The sequence below is a fragment of the Macrotis lagotis genome, chromosome 2, assembly GCF_037893015.1.
Source record: "Macrotis lagotis isolate mMagLag1 chromosome 2, bilby.v1.9.chrom.fasta, whole genome shotgun sequence".
Classification (NCBI taxonomy): Eukaryota; Metazoa; Chordata; class Mammalia; order Peramelemorphia; family Peramelidae; genus Macrotis; species Macrotis lagotis.
The window spans coordinates 223,966,035-223,985,564 of NC_133659.1; the positions used below are offsets into that span (position 1 = coordinate 223,966,035).

Sequence of the window (19,530 nt, forward strand, 5' to 3'; positions counted from 1 at the left end):
CAAAACCAAAAGAATGAAAAACTAGAAGACAATGTGAAATATCTCACTGGAAAAACAACTGACCTGGAAAATAGATCCAGAAAAGATAATTTAAAAACTATTGAACTACCTGAAAGTCATGACCAGGAAAAGAGCCTAGACTTCATTTTTCAAGGAAAAATCCCAGAAAATTACCCTGATATTCTAGAAGCAGAGGGTAAAATATAAATTGAAAGAATCCACCAATCACCTCCTGAAAGAGATGCCAAACTTCAAACTCCGGGGAATATTATAGCCAAATTTCAGAACTCCGAAGTCAAGGAGAAAATATTACAAGCAGTCAGAAAAATCAGTTCAAATATTGTGGTGCTATAGTCAGGATAACACAAGATTTGGCAACATCTACGTTAAAGGTGCATAGAACTTGGAATATGTTATTCTATAAAGTAAAAGAACTTGGATTATAACCAACAATTAATCACCCAGCAAAAGTGAACCTCCTCTTTCAGGGGAAAAGATGGACATTCAATGAACATACAATGTTTCAATTTTCCTGTTGAAACAATCAGAACTGAACAGAAAGTTTGATCTTCAAGTATAGGACTCAGGTGAAACCTAGAAAGGATGGATGAGAAGGGCAAATGAGGGATTTAATGATGCTGAAGTTTGCATTCCTGCATGGGAAAATGATATTGATAATGCACATAAACCTCATTTTTTAGGGCAGTTAGAAGGAGCATATATATAGAGTCAAGACACAGGAAGGAGTTGAATTTGAAGCTATATTAAAAAGATAGAGATAATGGGTGAGAAAGGAATGGACTGGGAGAAATGGTTTTGCAATAGAGTAGATGAGGGGGAGTGAGAGAACCTTTATTCTCATTGGAAGTGGCTCTGAGAGGAAATATTATACATACTCAATTGGGTATTACCTTATAGGAAATTCAGAGAGGAAAAGGGATAGGACAGGGAGGGGAGGGAAGGGGAAGTGTAGGAGATAAAAGAGATGGAAGATTGTAGGAGAAGATAGTCAGATACAACACCCAGAATAATTGGGGTTGGGGGTGAATAGGATAGAGGGAAATACAGCTAGCAATAGCGACTGCAGAAAACAAAATAGATGAAGCAGTTTCTCTGATGGATTTGTGATATTTATGATAAAGAATGCTTTCCACCCCAAAGAGCAAACTGATGGTATCTGAATACAGACTAAAACCCATGTTCTTTTTCTTCTTACTTTCTTTTTCTTTTTTTTAAATTTTATTTAATTTAAGGAAATGGGGTTAAGTGACTTGCTCAAAGTCACACTGCTAGGCAATTAAGTGTCTGAGGCCGGATTTGAACTCAGGTCCTCCAGGGCTGGTGTTCTATATATTGTGCCACCTAGCTACACCTCTCACTTTATTTTTCTTGAGACTTCTCTTTCTTTGGGGGGTGGGGGGGGTGTTATGTTACTTTTATAACATGACTATTGTAGTAATGTTTTATGGCTATACATTTCTAACCTACACCAAGTATGTAGTGTGTGGGAGTACTATAAAGCTTCATCACCTGGTGTCCTCTAGCATCAGAGCATCATTTACTGGTTGAGTGTAGAGTGCCACAGGAGTGGGAGTAGAGCAGGGACTAGGGACCATATATTTAAGCACTTGTATTTAGTTCAATAAATGGAGTACTTGGAGATCTAGGAGATTATGGAGAACTTGTCATCCTTTTCATCCATGTCTCCTGCCTCTTCAACATTCACTTGGGTAAGGATAGGCTAGCTAACACATCCTGAGCAGCTAGTCAACAGGAACTTAACAAATGGCACCCGTACAGGGATACAAAGGCAGAGCTACCTGAGTGTAGTACAGGATAAGGACCAGCAGATACAAGCAAGAGAATCCAGGTGACATTCCAAAGCAAAGGACTCCAGAAGAGGTAACATGTTAAGTTACCATGGGGCTGATTTTAAGGAAGTTGGAACAAGGAGGTGTGGAGGAAAGTGAAGGGAAAGGGAAAGTGTATTCACATCCATGGCCTGAGGCAGAAATAATGAAGTATTATCAAGAAAAACCTAGGATCAGTCCTACAGCACCTAGGGAAGAGATTTCAGCAGTACAAAAGGTCATCGAAAAAGCAAAAGATCAGTAAGACAGTTTGATGGATCTAGGAGCTGAGTTTCAGTCATATCCTGTTACTGAGGAGTCAGATCCTTTTAATCCAGGAAACCTTAGGCAAAGACATAGGCCACTAGATATAAAAGCAGTTAGAGATTTAAAGAAGGCAATAGGGAAATACAAGCCAAGGTCACCTTTTGTCCAGTTACAATTGGATACTCTTGCATACTCCATATTAATACCTAATGATTGGAAACAGAGCATGTTTGTCACCCAAACAATCTATCTTTTGGATGACAGAGTTTATAGAACAATGTAGACAGATGGCTTTGAGGCATGCATAAGGTCCCAATGCCACCACATATTATGAACAATTAAGTGGCACAGGTCAATTTTCCAACAATGTAGACCAACTATATTAAAGGTTAGAGACATATGAAAGAATTGCTACCTGTGTAAAGAATGCTTGGGTATGTATTCCAATATAAAATGATAAGAAAGAACCATTTGCACTTATTAGACAAAGAAATGATAAGGTTTTTGTAGATTTCTTTGCCCGGTTACAGGAGGCAGTAGGAAGAACTTTAGGAGATGTAGTAGGAATAGATGTATTAATGAAACAATGGGTATGGGCTAATGTAAATGCTGACTGTCAGAAAGCAATGATTGACTTAAGAAGGGATGCCACCATTGAGGAAATGATTCAAAGATGTGACTGAATAGGGTCTCAGGTGTATCATACAGAATTAATGACAGAGGCATTTGCTAATATGCACATGGGAAATAAGAGAAATAGACTTGCTTTGTTTGTGGAAAACCTGGACATTTAAAGAAAGAGTGTTGGAGTGCCCAAGGAGCTAAACCCAGAAAAGTCAGGGAACATTATCTTAAAACTCTGTGCCTAAAGTGTAAAAAGGCAGGACACTGATCAGCAGAATGCAGACAAGGAAATTTAAACAGAGAAAGGGGCCCTCTCCCAGGGGCCCATCAAAGACAATCATGGGGTATGACAGTTTCCCAGCAGGAGATGGAATGGAAAAACCAGTATGCAGTTTTGGCAGCAAGCCAACTCTTATCAAACTGTTGACAGTCAAAAGTGCTGGGAAATTTAGGGTGCCTCCATATGTTTCTACTGAAGTGCCTATACACTCTTTACAATTAACAGGTGAGGAGTTTGTAATCATTTTGGCTCCACCAAATCCAAGGTATACTCACATTATTCCTTTAGTAAAGCACACGAATAGGGAAATTTTCTCTATTACAATAATGAATGCTAATGATGATGATAGCTACATAAATGAGAACCAAATACAAGTGCTTAAATATCCTCCCCAGTCCCTGGTTCACACCCACTCCTGTGGCACTCTACAATCAACCAGTAAATAATGCTCTGATGCTAAAGGATGCCATGTGATGAAGCTTTACAGCACCCCCACACACAATAGTCTATTACACAAATACCTGGCTTTCTCAATGCGGGGGGGGGGGGGGGGGGGGGGGGGGGAGTGGGGTGTAAGGGAGAGAATTTGGAACTCAAGGTTTTGGAAATAAATGTTGAGCCTTGCTTTTGCATATAGCTGGGGTCAAAAAAAAAGAAAGAAAAAAAAGGGGAGCAAAAGCAAATTAATTTTGACCAATAAAGAAACAGTGCCAAGTCATGGAAATGACAGAAATCTTGGAAGAAAGCAACAGCATCATCTTTAAATTTTTAATAACACTGAATGGGAAACACTGGGTAGAAGAGGACACACACACCCTAGACTTTAGGAAATCATATTTCAAAAATATCAAAGAAAAATTAAGTTTCCAGGGTGGAAAAACTAAAAAAAAAAATGGGTCAAAAAGGAAAGGTTTTAAAAACTGAAATTATTGCATTATTTCTGTTGCTGTTCAGTCATTTTTCAATCATGTCCAACTCTTCATTTGGGGTTTTCTTTACACAAATATTGTATTGTCATTTCTTTCTCTAGCTCATCTTACAGATGAGGAAACTGAGGCAAAAAGGGTTGTATGATATATTTAAGGTCATATTTGAACTCGGGATGATGAGTCTCCCTGCCCTAGGCCTAGCATCTTATCCACTTTACCATCTAGTTTTGTACAATTCATATGAAGAATAAAAGGCAAAGATATCTAAAGAAAACAATGCAGATAAGAAGAGTTATAATCAGGTTTTAAGATGAAACACGAATGGATACATAACAAAGAATACATACAAAAACAGTAGCAGAAACCTGTAAGACTGATATGAGGAAGACTAAAATAAAATAAACCAAACTGTATGAAAAATACCAGAGAAAGCACAAAGGTTATTTTAAATTATATTTAGAGATTAAATTAATAAAGTATTTCAAGGTTCACAAATTTGCTCACAATGTCCCTAAGAGGTAAATATTACAAGCATGATTGTCCAAATTCTACAGGAGAGGAGACTTATGTTTAGCAAGATTGAGTGATTTGCCTATTCACAAATTAGTGAATATCAGTGTCAGGGATTGTACAGTGTGTGGAAGGGAGTAAGAGGCTAGAATAACTGGGAAGAATCTAATGAAATTAAATTTCTTTAGGATAAATGGACTGGGTAATCATTTTTATGAGGACACAATGAGGAAGCAGTGGTAAATGTCTTCTACTCAATGGTTTTAGTGGGCTGCAAGCTCAATAAGAATCAATACTGGACTGCTGAATATTAGGTAAGAACCAACAACATGGAACCAGAAACCAGAGCTATAAGGAATTAAAGTATCCAGAAGATGGAAGGTCTGATCAGACCACCTTGGAGTATTATTTTTACTTCTGAACAAGACATATTTTTTGCAAGGAAAACGGGGTTAAGTGGCTTGCCCAAGGCCACACAGCTAGGTAATTATTGAGTGTCTGAGACCGGATTTGAACCCAGGTACTCCTGACTCCAAAGGCCAGTGCTTTATCCACTACGCCACCTAGCTGCCCCTGAACAAGACATTTTGAGGAGCATCACTATGTTAGAGTAAGTTACAGTGTGTCTGACTGTGGGTGATCAGGCCAATACAAGACTGAAAGGCTCCACCACAGGTTGGATCCAAAAAATCCATGTAAATATCTTAAGTGGATTCTCTAAATTTGTCTATCTCATGTTCTTTTAAGTTACCATCAATTCTGCTTTGCTCAGAGAGCACAGGACCTTCACTAATGAGGGCATACAGTGTTGAACTGTCATGTGCCAGTGTCTTCCATGTCATGTAATCAATTCCAGAGTTCTTAAAAGAGATAAGCGTCCTTTTCTGACCAACATGATTTGTTCTCCATAAAATAATTCTTTTAGACAAACATGTGTTTAGCATTCAAACAACATGGTGAGCTCAATAGAGTTGCACTCTCTGCAGTAGAGTTTGAATGCTTGGGCAATTTAGTTTGAGAAAGGATCTCTTGTTTTGTTTTTGGGGTTTTTGTTTTGTTTTGTTTTTTTGCAGTGGATAGAGCACTGACTCTTGAGTCATGAGGACCTGAGTTTAAAAATCAGCCTCAGCTATGTGATCCTGGTCAAGTCCACTGGACCCTGATGACTCTGGAAGAGAAAGTGAGGCTAGTAACTTAACACAGCCCCCCCCCCCCCCCACTCAAATTAAATTCATGTGCTTGCTATGGTAACATCTCCATGTTATGGTCTTCTTCAAGAATGAAGGACAACTTCAATTGGAGAATGGCTTAGCAAATTGTGGTATATGTATGTCATGGAACACTATTGTTCTATTAGAAACCAGGAGGGACAGGAATTCAGGGAAGCCTGGAGGGATTTGCATGAACTGATGCTGAGTGAGATGAGCAGAACCAGAAAAACATTGTACACCCTATCAGCAACATGGGGGTGATGATCAACCTTGATGGACTTGTTCATTCCATCAGTGCAACAACTAGGGACAATTTTGGGCTGTCTGCAATGGAGAATACCATCTGTATCCAGATAAAGAGTCATGGAGTTTGAACAAATTTCAAGGACTATTCCCTTTAATTTAGGAAAAAAAAAACAAACAGATATCTTATTGTCTGATCTTGTTATCTCTCATACTTTTTGTTTCTTCCTTAAGGATGTGATTTCTCTCTAATCAAACTCAATTTGGATCAATGTATTACATGGAAACAAAATAAAGACTGACAGATTGCTTTCCATGGGGGGGGGGGGAGTAAGATTGGGAGAAAAATTGTAAAACTCAAATAAAACCTTTAAAAAAAAAAAGAATGAAGGACAAACATCATAATCCTGCCAGGTGATTTTCAGAATCTCCCTAAGACAATTCAAATGGAGGCAATTCAATTTCCTGATATAGCTTTATTATACTAATCCATGTTTCACAAGCATACCACAATGAAGTCGGCACAACAACCCTGTAGACCTTCAGTCTAATACCTCTTTTCTCCCACACTTTCCTTCAGAGCTTTTCAAACACTGAGTTAGATCTGACAATGTGTTCATCAACCTCATCATCAAGGCCAAAGTAAGTAAGCTTATACACAGTATTTAAAACTTCTCCTTTTGCTATAACTGATAGCTCCATGGATGGATGATATGGTCTTAGCTTATAGCCTTTACAAGTTGAATAATTTACTATCAGTGTGGTAGGCTGACTTTGATACCATGCTTGTCCTCATTGAAGGCATTTGATTATATGGCTGCAAACATAATGCTAAAAAGCACAGGAGTGCTTTTTTTTTAGGCAGAGCTAAGATGAAGGCACAAAGGCAGGAATTCTCAGAAAGCTGTTCTCCCAAAATCTCTAAAAGCCATCAAATTATGACTCTGGTCAAAATTGAGGGGCAGAACACACAGAAAATCTGAGTGATATAATTTCCCAGTCCAAAACAATTTAGAAATTCCACAGGAAAGGTTTGTTTCACCAGGAGCAGTGGTTGGAAAGAGATGCAGCACAGCCAGGCCAGAGCATGTCAGCTCTAGCCTTCCAGAAACAGCCCATAGGGCGCCTAGGTCCCTGGCAGAGGGGGTAGTTTCCAGACCTCCTGGCCCAGAGATCACCAGGGACAGCTTGAAGGGGATAAGAGAACTCTGCCGCACCAGAGTGAGCAGGGAGTGTAGCACCAGCCTAAAATAAGCCCTGCAGTGAGAACCTGCAGTGGAAATCAGTGAAGCCACCCAGTACTTCCAGAGCTCTCAGGCCACAGATGATAAGGGGGTTGGGGGAGACTGCAGAGATCTCTCTGCTCTCCCTGGAGCAGGACTCTGTTGTTTGCCCACACTCAGATCCAGGTCACAGTCTTGGCCCCAATAGCCAAGCAGGGACACTCCTCATAGCTCCAGGGCAGAGCACAAGAGCACATACCAGAGCACAGGTAAGAGAACAGTTAGAGTCTCTCATAAGACCTTGGAGGAATTAAGGTCCCTGTGGATTGTCCCCAAACCCCACCAAAGGCTTTGAAGTAAGGTAAATCAGTCATAGGCTGAGGAAATGAGCAAATAACAGAAAAAAGAAGAATCTGACCATAGAAAATCACTTCAGTCCCATGGAGGATCAAAATACATACTCAGATGATGACAAAATTGAAACTTCTGTATCCAAAACCTCCAAGAGAAATAGAAATGGGCTCAGGCTATGGATGAGCTCAAAAAAGACTTTGAAAAGCAATTAAGGAAGGTAGAGGAAAAATTGGGAGGAGAAATGAGAGCAATGCAGATAAATCATGAAAACCAAGTCAGCAGCTTGGTAAAAGAAATAACAAAAAATACTGAAGAAAATAAAATGTTAAAAACCAGTTTAAGGTGGCTAGGTGGCGTAGTGGATAAAGTACTGGCCTTGGAGTCAGGAGTACCTGGGTTCAAATCCGGTCTCAGACACTTAATAAGTACCTAGCTGTGTGGCCTTGGGCAAGCCACTTAACACCATTGGCCTTGCAAAAACCTAAAACAACAACAACAACAACAACAACAACAACAACAACAACAAAACAACAGTTTAGGCCAAATCGAACAAACAACCCAAAAGACAAATGAGAAGAATGCCTTAAAAAGCAGAATTGTCCAGCTGGAAAAGATAAAAAAACTTCTCTAAAAAAAATAACTCCTTCAAATGCAGAATGGAACTAAAGGAAGCTGATGACTTTGCAAGAAATCAGGAAGCAATAAAACAATACCAGACAAATCGAAAATTAGAAGAAAATGTGAAATATCTCATTGGAAAAACAACTAACCTCAAAAACAGATCCAGAAGAGATAATTTAAAAATTATTGGGCTACCTGAAAATCACAACCAGGAAAAGAGCCTAGATTTCATTTTTCAAGAAATAATATGGCAAAATTGCCCTGAGATCCTAGAAGCAGATGGTAAAATAGAAATTGAGGGAATTCACCAATCACCTCCTAAAAGAGATGCCAAAAGAAAAACTCCCAGGAATATTATGGCCAAATTCCAAAACTCCCAAGTCAGAGAAAATATTAAAAGCTGGCAGAAAAAAACAATTCATTTACCATAGCTCTAAAGTCAGGATTACAAGGATCTGGCAGCAACTACATTAAGGGCTCATAGGGCTTGGAACCAAGAATCAAGTGCCCAGCAAAACTGAACATCCTCTTTCAGGGTAAAAGATGGACTTTCAAACTTTCCTATTGAAACAACCAGAGCTGAACAGAAAGTTTGATCTCCAGGTCTCAGGTGAAGCATAGAAGGGTGGACAAGAAGAACTAATTATGAGAAACTTAACGATGTTGAACTGTTTGTATTTCTGCATGGGAAGAAGATACTGATAACTCATATGAACTCATATGAACCTTCTCATTTATAAGAGCAGTTAGAAGGAGCATATATAGACAAGGCACAGGAGTGAGCTGAATATAATGGTATAAAATAGTGAAAAGATGGAGTCAATGGGTGATAAAGGAGGAAGGAAGGGAAAGGAGAGGAAGAAGGAGCTAAGATATTTCACATAAGGATCAAGAAAAACTTTTTCAATGGAGTGAAATGGCGGGAGGCAAAGGGGAATGAGTGAGTCTTCATTCTCATCAGAAAGGCTCAGAAAGGAAATAACATACATACTTAATAGCATATAGAAATCTATCTTAATCTAGAGAAATATGAGAGGAAAGGGATAGGATAAGGGGGGGAGTAGGTGATATAAGATAGGGAATATCATGGGAGAGGGTACTCAGATATAACACACTTCTGAACAGGGATAGGGTGAAAGGAGATAGAGAATGGAATAGATGAGAGTGGGAAGGAACAGAGTGGAGGGAAATACAGTTAGTAATAGCAACTGTGGGGAAAATATTGAAGTAGTTTCCCTGGTGGACTTATGATAAAGAAGGCAACTCATCCCAGAGACAGAGTTGTTGAAATCTGAACACAGACTGAAGTACACTTTTTTTTCTCTCTCACTACTCTTGAGGTTTCTCTCTTTTAAGGGGGGGGGGGTTATGTTTACTCTCACAAGATTATTGTAATAATATAAAATAAATAAACCAAAGCACCATTCATTTCAAAAAAAAAGCACAGGAGCAAGGATACAGTCTTGTTTCACTCCATTGATGACTGGAAAAACATTACAGCATCATCCATCATCCATTATCCAAAAACCAGGCAAACAAGCCATCATGACATTGCCATACAATACAATACTGATGAATTTCTCCAGCCAAACTTTGACATAATTTTCTATAAGCCCTCACAATTCACCAAAGACCTTGGTGTGATCAACAAATCATGTACAGAAATCTGTTCTGCTCTGCTGTTTCTCTTGAAGTTTTTGGGCAATAAACATTATTATATAGATCCTTCCTTGGTCTTTTTCTGAAGCCATACTGGCTCTCAGGTGAATTACTATCTTCCAGGTGAAGGAAGGACTATTAAGAAGGACTTTAGCAAAAATGTTGCCAACAATGACTAAAAGAAATACCCCTCCTCTGTGATTGGCACAAAAAACCTATTTCCTTTTGCTTTATACACATGGACAATAGAGGCATTCTTATATTCCTCATGGATAATCTCTTGCCATACAACCTGGCAGATTTCAGGGTTGCTTGAGGAGCACAATGACAAATTGTAACCTATTCAGAAGAGAGAAACCAGGATGGAGAGGGTTAGCAGTCTTCCAATATCTCAAGGCCTGCCGTGTCATAACTCTTATTCAGAGGACAAAATTTAAAAAGTCAGTCAAAAAATGGTTACTTTTTGCCAATCACTGTAACTAAGCACTAGTATGGATGCAAAGAAAAGTTTAAAAATTCCTGTCCTGGAGAAGATCATGTGCTAAGGGAAGAGTCAATAAGTAAACAATGTAGACTAGATGGAAGGTATTGTAAGAAAGAAAGGTACCAGCAGATGGAAAAAAAAGAGAGACTTTCTACAGAAGTAGGACTTGACTGGTCTTGAGAGTAGTTAGGGAAACTTCAAGAAAGGTGGATGTTACAGTGCAAAAGCAAAGATAGGGGATGAAATGCCATGGGAAAGGAAAGACCAAGGAGTTGAGTGGACTATTTCCAGAGAGACCTTGCATTCTTAGTCACCCATTTGATGATAAAACTATCTTAACTGGGAGAACAGTAGACTGTTCCCATGAGAAAAACCTTGCTTTCCAATGAAGCTCATAAGATTCCTCTTGTTTGATGATAAGTAGACTGTTACTTCAGTAAGATAGTTATAATCCTGAAGGTTATTCTCACCATCTGCATAGTGAGGTAATATTTTATGAAAAACTTTCATTCTTTTCTTTGTTGCTGGGGTAGATTTTCACAAGTAGAATGTAACTCTGGAGACTAACCAATGAGTCGACAGAGAGGGACAATAGGAAGGAGGAGGGGATTGTGTTAGGCCATATAATCTTGCTTGACTGTCAATTCGGGGCAGCTCCTTAATTTTCACTATCTTTGTGAGACTTAGAGTGTACCCTTTTCTTGAGAAAAGCCAAAATAAACTTTCTTTTATGTTCAGAGGAGTCTCTCTATTTTTTTAAGTGGATTTTTATCCCCCACACCTCAAGAGTTGTTCTAATTTGCATTTCTCTAATCAATAATAACTTAGAGCATTTTTTCCATGTCTATAAATAGCTTTGATTTCTTCTTCTGAAACTGGGTGTTTATTTCCTTTGGCCAGTTGTTATTTGAGGAACAGCTTTTATTTTATAAATTTGGCTCAGTTCCATATATATTTAAGAAATGATACTTTTATCAGAGAAATTTGCTTAAAGATTCTTTCCTAGTTTCCCACTTTCCTTTTAATTTTGGTTCTCTAGCTTTGTTTGTGCAAAAAGTTTTCAATTCCACTATACTTTCCAGATCCTTTCTTTCAGTTGGTCATAAACTCTTCCCTTGTCCATAGATCTGACAGGTAAAATTTTTTCATGCTCCCCTAATTTGTTTATGATATTATTCTTTATGTCCAAATCATATACCATTTTGATCTTATCTTGGTATATGATGTGAGATATTGGTCTATACCTAATTTCTGCCAACCTGCTTTCCAGGTTTCCCAGAAACTTTTGTTCATGCCCCAAAAGCTAAGATCTTCAGGCTTTTCAAAGCCTAGATTACTATGGTCATTTATTATAGTGTATTGTATCTTTAATCTATTTTATTGATTTACTACTACCACCCTATTTCTTAGCCAATACCAGACTGTTTTAAGGATTAACACTTTGTAATAGTTTGAAATCCAGTACTGCTAGCTCACATTTCTTCATTTTTTAAATTCTCTTGATATTCTTGACCTTTTTGCTTCTAGGTGAATTTTATTTTTTCCTAAGTCTATACAACAATTCTTTAGTAGTTTGACTGGTATGGCACTAAGAAAATTAATTTAGTAGACTTGTCATTTTTATTATACTGATTGGCTCAGTTTACTCATGAACAATATTTCTCCAAGTGGTTAAACTGGTCTTACTTAATGCCTTTATTTCTTCTTCTCTTTCTCTCATTTAGTTAACCCTTTGCAATCGGGCTTCTAACCATCACAACTGAAATTACTCTCTCTAAAATTACCAATAATCTCTTAATCGCCAAATCTGAAGACTTTTGGGTCTGGTTTTTTTTTCTGGCTCAATCTTCATCCTTTTTTCTTCTCCCTATTATCTGATACTTCAGGACATCTCACTCAGGATTCTCTGCTTGCTCATCTATATCCTGTACTCTAGCTGTAATTGTTCCCCAGATTCTATTCTAGGCTCTCTATACTCTTATGGTAATCTGGTGAGTTTCCCTAGGTTTATCTATTATTTCTAAGAAGATAATTCTTGGCTGTATATATCCAGTATCTCCCCTTATTTTCAGCTCCAAAAACAAACTGTCTCATAGCTATTTCAAAATAGATATCCAAGAAATTCAACATATCTAAAATGAAAAACATTCTTTCTCCCAAAACCTTCCCCTTTCCAAACTTTCCTAGAGCTTCTGAAGGACCTACCATCCTTCCAGTCTCTCAGATGAATAATTTTGGCATTATTCTTGATTCCTCACTCTCCCTCACATCATATTCCAATCAATTTCCACATATTGCCACTACAATTTATTCCATTCAATTCTTTCCCTCTACACAGCTACCTGAGTTCTGCCCTCATCACCTTGCACCTAGATTACTGCAACACAGTTTCTTAATTGGTCTACCTAACAAGTCTCCGCTGCCATGGTAATTTTCCTTAAGCATAGATACTAAATGTTACTTTCCTAACTCAAGCAATTTCCTATGCTTCTAGAATAGGTATTCTTTTTTTTTGCTCCCCTTGCTTTTTAAGATTCATTTAAGTTTCAATTCCAAATTTTCTCTATCCCTCCATGCCCTTCCCCACCCATTAAGAAAGCAGGCAAGGACTACTTCACCTCTCCCATGACTAAATCTAATCCCTCTGCTCTCACTCATAATTCTGTTTTTCTCCCACATGCCCAGAATGCACTCCCTCCATCCCACCACCTAAGACAAAGTAGTGAAAAAGAGCTTTCACAATGGAGGGGAGGCTGGAAAATGTGGGGAAAAGAAGGCCTGAAGTTCACTCTCATCTGAATTGACTCAGAGAGAGCAATATCCACATTCAATTGGATATAGAGATTTATCTTATCTTGCAGAGAAAGTAGGAAAGGAAGGGAATAAGAGAAAGGGGAAAAATGTAGGATTGAGAGAAAGCAGGATGGATTGGGGGAGATAAAAGTCAGAAGCAAACATTTTTTTTGAGAATGGAAAAAAAAAATTTGTCGTAGTTATGTTTCTCTGATAAAGACCTCTTTTCTTAAATATATAGAGAACTGAATCAAATTAATAGAAATAAAAACCATACCTCAATTGATAAATCATCAAAAAATAAGAATAGGCAGTATTGAGATGAAGTAATCAAAACTTCCTATGGTCATATGAAAAAATGCTCTAAATCACTACTGATTGGAGAAATACATTAAAACAACTCTGAGCTACCACTCTAGACCTATCAGATTGGTTAATATGACAGAAAAAGAAAATAACAAATGTTGGAAAGGATGTGGAAAAACTAAGACACTACTGTTGGTAAAGTAGTAAATTGACTCAACCATTTTTCTAGAGAGGTTTGGAACAAAACCCAAAGGCTTATAAAACAAAGTACCCTTTGACCAAGCAATATCACTACTATGTCTGTATCCCAAAGAGATTAAAAATGCAAAGATTTATAGTTACAAAATACTATCTAAAAAAAATACTAAAGAAGCTCTTTTAGTGATGGCAAGGAATTGGAAATTGGGGGCATGTCCATCAAGTAGGGTTTTTACCAGAAAAACCTGGAAAGACTTATATGCAAAGTGAAATGAGCAAAACAAGGGGACCACTGTACACAGTAATAAAAATACTGTATGATTATCAACTGTGAATGACTTAACTATCCTCAAAAATGCAATGATCCAAAACAATTCTGAAGGATAAAAAATACTATCTCCAAAAAAAGAACTGATGGAGTCTAAATAAAAATAGATACTTTTCCTTTACTTTCTTTTTCCTGAGCTTCTTTGTCTGTGCTTTCTTTTATAACATAACTAATATGAAAATGTTTTTTCATGCCTATGCATATAAAAGCTTATATCAGATTGCTTGCCTTCTGGACAGAATCTGGAACTGAAAAAATTTTATATGAATGTTAAAAATTGTTTTTACAAGTAACTGGAAAAAAATAAAATATTACATTTATAATAGTACTGAGTGAAGTGACCTGAACCAGAAAAATTTACACCTTTACAATATTATATAGAGGGAGTATGTGAAAAATTTCTGGTAAAGTCCTCTCAGGGTTAAAGAAGTGTTTATATCAAGAAAAATCTTACATTCTAGGGATCCAGGATATCCTGCTTTGGCAATAAGACTGTTTTGCTCACTGAGGCACTGACCATGAGATATGATGAGAATCCTATTTTTTCTGGTCAAAACAGTATGAAGGGAATCAGAATCTCCAAACTAAGAGGCTCCAGTAACAGGTCACTCTACTATCAGGTGTGAGACATATTTTGAAAATATTACATTCCTCTTTGCATCTCTTGCTAGGATAGATTTTCATGAATAGATTATACCCCCCAAAACTCAACCAATGGGCTGAAGGGAAAGAGGGTGGTGGTGGGGAACTGCAGTTAGAAATTATATAAACCGTGGCGCAGTGGATAGAGCACCAGCCCTGGAGTCAGGAGTACCTGAGTTCAAATTCAGACTCAGACACTTAATAATTACCTAGCAGTGTGGCCTTGGGCAAGCCACTTAACCCCACTGCCTGCAAAAACTAAAAAAAAAATTATATAAACCAAATTAGTTGTGCTTTCAGTTGAGGCTCTCTGACTTGAGGGCACTTTCTCGAGGGAGAGTAAATAAAACTTTCCATTACTCAGACCCAGTCTCTGAAAATTTTCTTTAGTGCATTTTTATCACACACGGGGGAAAGACTGTTAAAAAGACATTAGTACTATCATCAACACTATGACCAAACATCACTTAGTAGTATAAATGATGAATCATGCTTCCCAACTCTTGAGAGGTGGCTGAGACATACAGAATGAGACATTTTACCTTAGATATGACCAATTTATGTATTTTTTTGCATTATTAAACACATTTTCATGGCATGCTTATCACTTGTTATGAGATAAAGTTTTGAAGGGAAAGGGGGCAGCTAGGTGCCAAAGTAGAGAGCATGCTGAACTTGGAATCAAATTCAGTCTCAAGACACTTATTAGTGTCATCAAATGGGATCATGAAGGATAAATGAAAAATAGCAATAAAGCTCGGGGGAAGAAAGTTCAAGAGAAAGTAAGGAAGTAGTGATAGTGACACATATTATAAAAGGGGTTGTGGGAGCAACTACAAATCATTAAAAATAAAAAAAAAATAGAAATTCAAAACAGGGTATAGAGAAGCAGTTAGAACTATCAGAACTACTATATTACATTTGAAATTTAACTTCCCCTGAGGAGGGTCCCCTTGATTGTCATTATCATTTTTTTAAAAAACTACCCTGGAATCTGCCTAACCCACTCAGAATTTATTCTTTGCAAAGGGCTTGGTTTCTGGTGTTTTCATTTTATTTCAATCAAACACAAACCAAGTTGTACATAAGCAATACTTTTTCTGTTCAGCTTTGTATGGGAAACTGTTCACGTTTAGTGATTTTTGTAAAGTTCCTAATAATAAAAAAGAAAATTAAAACAAAACTATCTTTATTCAAGAATCCACCACTGGAAATGAGTGCCAATAGAGCTATTCAAGCATAGGCTAGTTAGATAATTATCTCTCAGCTGTGCTGTTAAAGAGTTATTTGCCAACTCCAATATTGTTTGGTAAATGTTGCTTTTCTCATGGGCCCCCACATCTCATTCCTAAGGGGGGTTCAGATGTAGTGGAAAGAGAATTTGATCTGAATTTTGGATCTGCAACTTACAACCCATTTTGTATGGGAAATGTATTTATTCTCCTTAAACTTCAGTTTTTTTCATCTGTAAAATGAAGGTTTTTGACTAGATTACTAAGAATCCTTCCAGTTCTCAGTTTGACACTGTTACCTCTCTAAACCACTTTTCTAGTTACTTTTTAAGGAGTCTCATTCAATGATACTTTACTTGACAATGTACATACATACATACTGTTTATTATATTAAGTATATAGAAAATCTGTAGACTTAAATGAACTGATGCTAAGTGAAGTGAACAGAACCAGGAAAACATTGTCCACTTTAACAGAAACACTGTGTGATAATCAAATATTGTGAACTTAGCTCTGCTCAGTAGGTACAATAATCAAAGACGGTTCTAAAGGACTTGTGATGGAAAATACCATCCACAACCAGAGAAAGAACTATGGAGTTTAAATGCAGACAAAGCATTCTATTTTCCATTTTAAAAATTTTATACTTTATGATTTTTTTTTTACCCTCTCATGGCTTTTTGCTCTCTCTTTTTTTTTTCTATCTTTTACATTATGACTTTTATGGAAAGGTCTAACATAGTTATAAATGTATAACCTTTATCAAATTACTTGATATCAAGGGGAGAGGGGAAGGAAAGAAGGGAGAAATATGCAGAACTCAAAATCTTACAAAAAATGGACCTTGAAAACTATCTTTGTATATAGTTGGAAAAATAAATGGATTTAAATTTTAAAAGTTATAAAATTTTAAAAAATTAAAAGTACATAGAACTCCCTAAAAAATAGACTGTGCTTAAGCTCACTATCTTCCAATTCCAAACTGAAACAGAAGGGTTCAAATTTAAAAAGAAAAAAAAAATGGTTACACTGTTTTGCTGCTGCCCTGGCCTTTCTTCCTTGTGCCCCTCTGTCACAACCTAATTAAGACTGGGAACTTGTAGAGCTACTCCAACTAGATGTTACCTCAAGCTCAGGGTAGCTGAGTACCACTAGAGAGGCACAGGCTCTGACATCATCCCCTTTAATGAAGGATATATCAACTCCCGCAACTCGATGCAGACCAGCAAAATCTGAATCCCTCTGCCATGCTTCTGTATCCCAGTCAATAACACTGGTCTTCAACTGTATTTGTTCCCTGTGGGATTTAAAGAAGAAAGATATCAAGCTAGATCCACAGGCTATTCCTCAGTCTCTTAAAACAACAGAAGAATCTCCCACATTTATGTTTGAACTTGATATATCAAGTAATTTTTCATTCACCTGAGGATTCCTACTTTCATTCTAAAAAAAACTATTTCAAGGACCTAACAGGCCTAGTCTTTTAAGATGAGTTTTAGGTACATAACTTTGATTAAGAAAGTCACAACTTAATCATAGTTAGTGAACTGGGTTTGAATTCAAGTTCAAATTATCTCTCTGAACAAATCATCAATTTCTTTAGGTCTCAGTTTTTTTGACTGCAGAATATGGGGATATTGGTGTAGATCAGTGGAGTCAAACTCATCATATGTGTTGGGGGGGGGAAGGGAGGGGAAAGAAAGAGACTAAATGATACATAAGGATCCCTGCAGGTCATACATTGACCTGGCCACATATTAACATTACTATGTTTTATTTTATTTTATTTTGTTAAATATTTCTCAAGTACATTTTAACCTGGTTTGGGCAGAATCCACTCTGGAGTGTTGTGGACCATATGTACATTTCATCCCTCATGTATAGATCATAAGAACAGCAACTAAGAGCTAGAAAGCATCTTGGAAGTCAACTAGTCCAGCCCTCCTATTTCACAGATGAGGAAACTAAGATCTAGGAAGAGTTAGGTGATTTTCCAAGGTCCAGAGCTTAAAACAGGATTATTGGGGTTTTTTTTTTTAGTTTAGTTTAGTTTTTAAGTTTTTGCAAGGCAATGGGGTTAAGCGGCTTGCCCAAGACCACACAGCTAGGTAATTATTAAGTGTCTTAGGCCAGATTTGAACTCAGGTACTCCTGACTCCAGGGCCAGTGTTCTATCCACTGCGCCACGTAGCCGCCCAAAACAAGATTATTTTATAAATTAAACAGAGCTTAAAATACATAATCTGTCTGACTGAATTGTGAAAACTAGATGAACAACGAATAGGATTCTTCTGTATCTTATTTTTTGTATTTAAAATCATTATTTTGAAAAGGGATTCATAGGTTTTCCCCTATTGCCAAAAGGGATCCATAATACAAAAAAGATCTCAACCAACCCTGTATCATGTCTAGTCATCATATATAAAATAGGCAGCTAGGTGTCTAGTAGGAAAAGTACTAGCCTTGGACTCAGGAAGACCAGTTTGAATCCTGCCTCAGATACTTACTAGATGTGACTGTGGACAAGTCTCTTAACCTCTTTCTTATCTCATCTATAAAATGGAGATAATACCCATCTACTTCACGAGCCTGTTGTGAGGACAAGAAATAACCTATAGTAATAATAATAAAAGTTAGCATTCATTATAGAGAACCTTAGGTTTTGCCAAGTGCTACACAAATACTAGCTCTCATTATTCTCACTTCTACCACTACCCCCTCCTCTTTCCAGTCCTCCTCTAGTCCTCCATTAGAAAAGAAGTTTGAGTGTAGGTATCATTTGGTTAGCTTGTCTTTGCAGCCTCAGAGTTTAGTACAGGGCTTGGTAAGTAGTAATGACTTCATAAATGCTTTATTCATATGTCTATCCATTATTGCACAAGGATAAGGCCTGGACTAATGATGTTATTGATACAGGGAACTCCCCACCACCCCACCCCCTGCCCCCATGAATACAAACATGCATCTTTACAGCGACCAGGCCCTTTTCAAATACTATGTCATTTGAACCTCACAACAATCCATCAAGGTAGGTATGGTTATTAAACTCATTTTATAATTCAGGAATCTGGTCCCCTACCCTAATCAATAAATTCCCAGAGGTCCCTATCACCTTCAGGATCAAATATAAAATCCTCTGTTTAACATTATCTTCATAACCCACCACCTTTTACCTTTCCAGTTTTCTTACACTTTTCTACCCAACACATTCTCTTTCCTTCTGTGACTCTTTGCTGTTCCACTAAACAAGATACTGCCCGTCTCTCAACTCTGAGTCTTTTCTTTGGATGTCTCCCTTGCTTGGAATATTCTTTCTCATGTCCACCTACTGCCTTGCCTGCTTCAAGTCCCAATTAAAATCTCTTCTACAGGAAGCCTTTCCTAATGCCTCTTCATTTCCTTTTATTTTCTTTTTATTTATGTTGTTATGGCAGCTAGACAGTACAGTGAATAGAGCACTGGCCTTGGAGTCAGGAAGATCTGAGTACACATGCGGCTTCAGACCCCTGCCACTTACTATGTCATACTGCTGTATGACCTTGGGCAAGTCACATAACCTTGATTGCCTCTCATCCAGGACCAATCCAGTCATCCTGATTCAAATCTGGCCATTAGACCCAAGAGGACTCTGAAGGGGAGAGTGAGGCTCAAATCCAGTTCATGTGCCTGTCATGGCCTCATCTCCCTGACGTCATAGCCTTCTTTGCGAATGACGGGCAAACAACATCATTTATCCTGTATATAGCTTGTCTGTACAGTGGGCAAGTAGCTGGAT

General features: G+C 37.6%; 1 protein-coding gene across 2 annotated transcripts in view; it reads right to left on the bottom strand.

Annotated features, from left to right (window-relative positions):
- ENDOV (endonuclease V) overlaps positions 1 to 19,530 on the bottom strand; it is a 78,291-nt gene that overhangs the window by 57,350 nt on the left and 1,411 nt on the right. For both annotated transcript variants that reach the window (XM_074224966.1, XM_074224967.1), the window contains exon 2: positions 16,881 to 17,052. In XM_074224966.1, the coding sequence (XP_074081067.1) occupies positions 16,881 to 17,052 (172 nt within the window). The remainder of the gene's footprint in view (positions 1 to 16,880; positions 17,053 to 19,530) is intronic.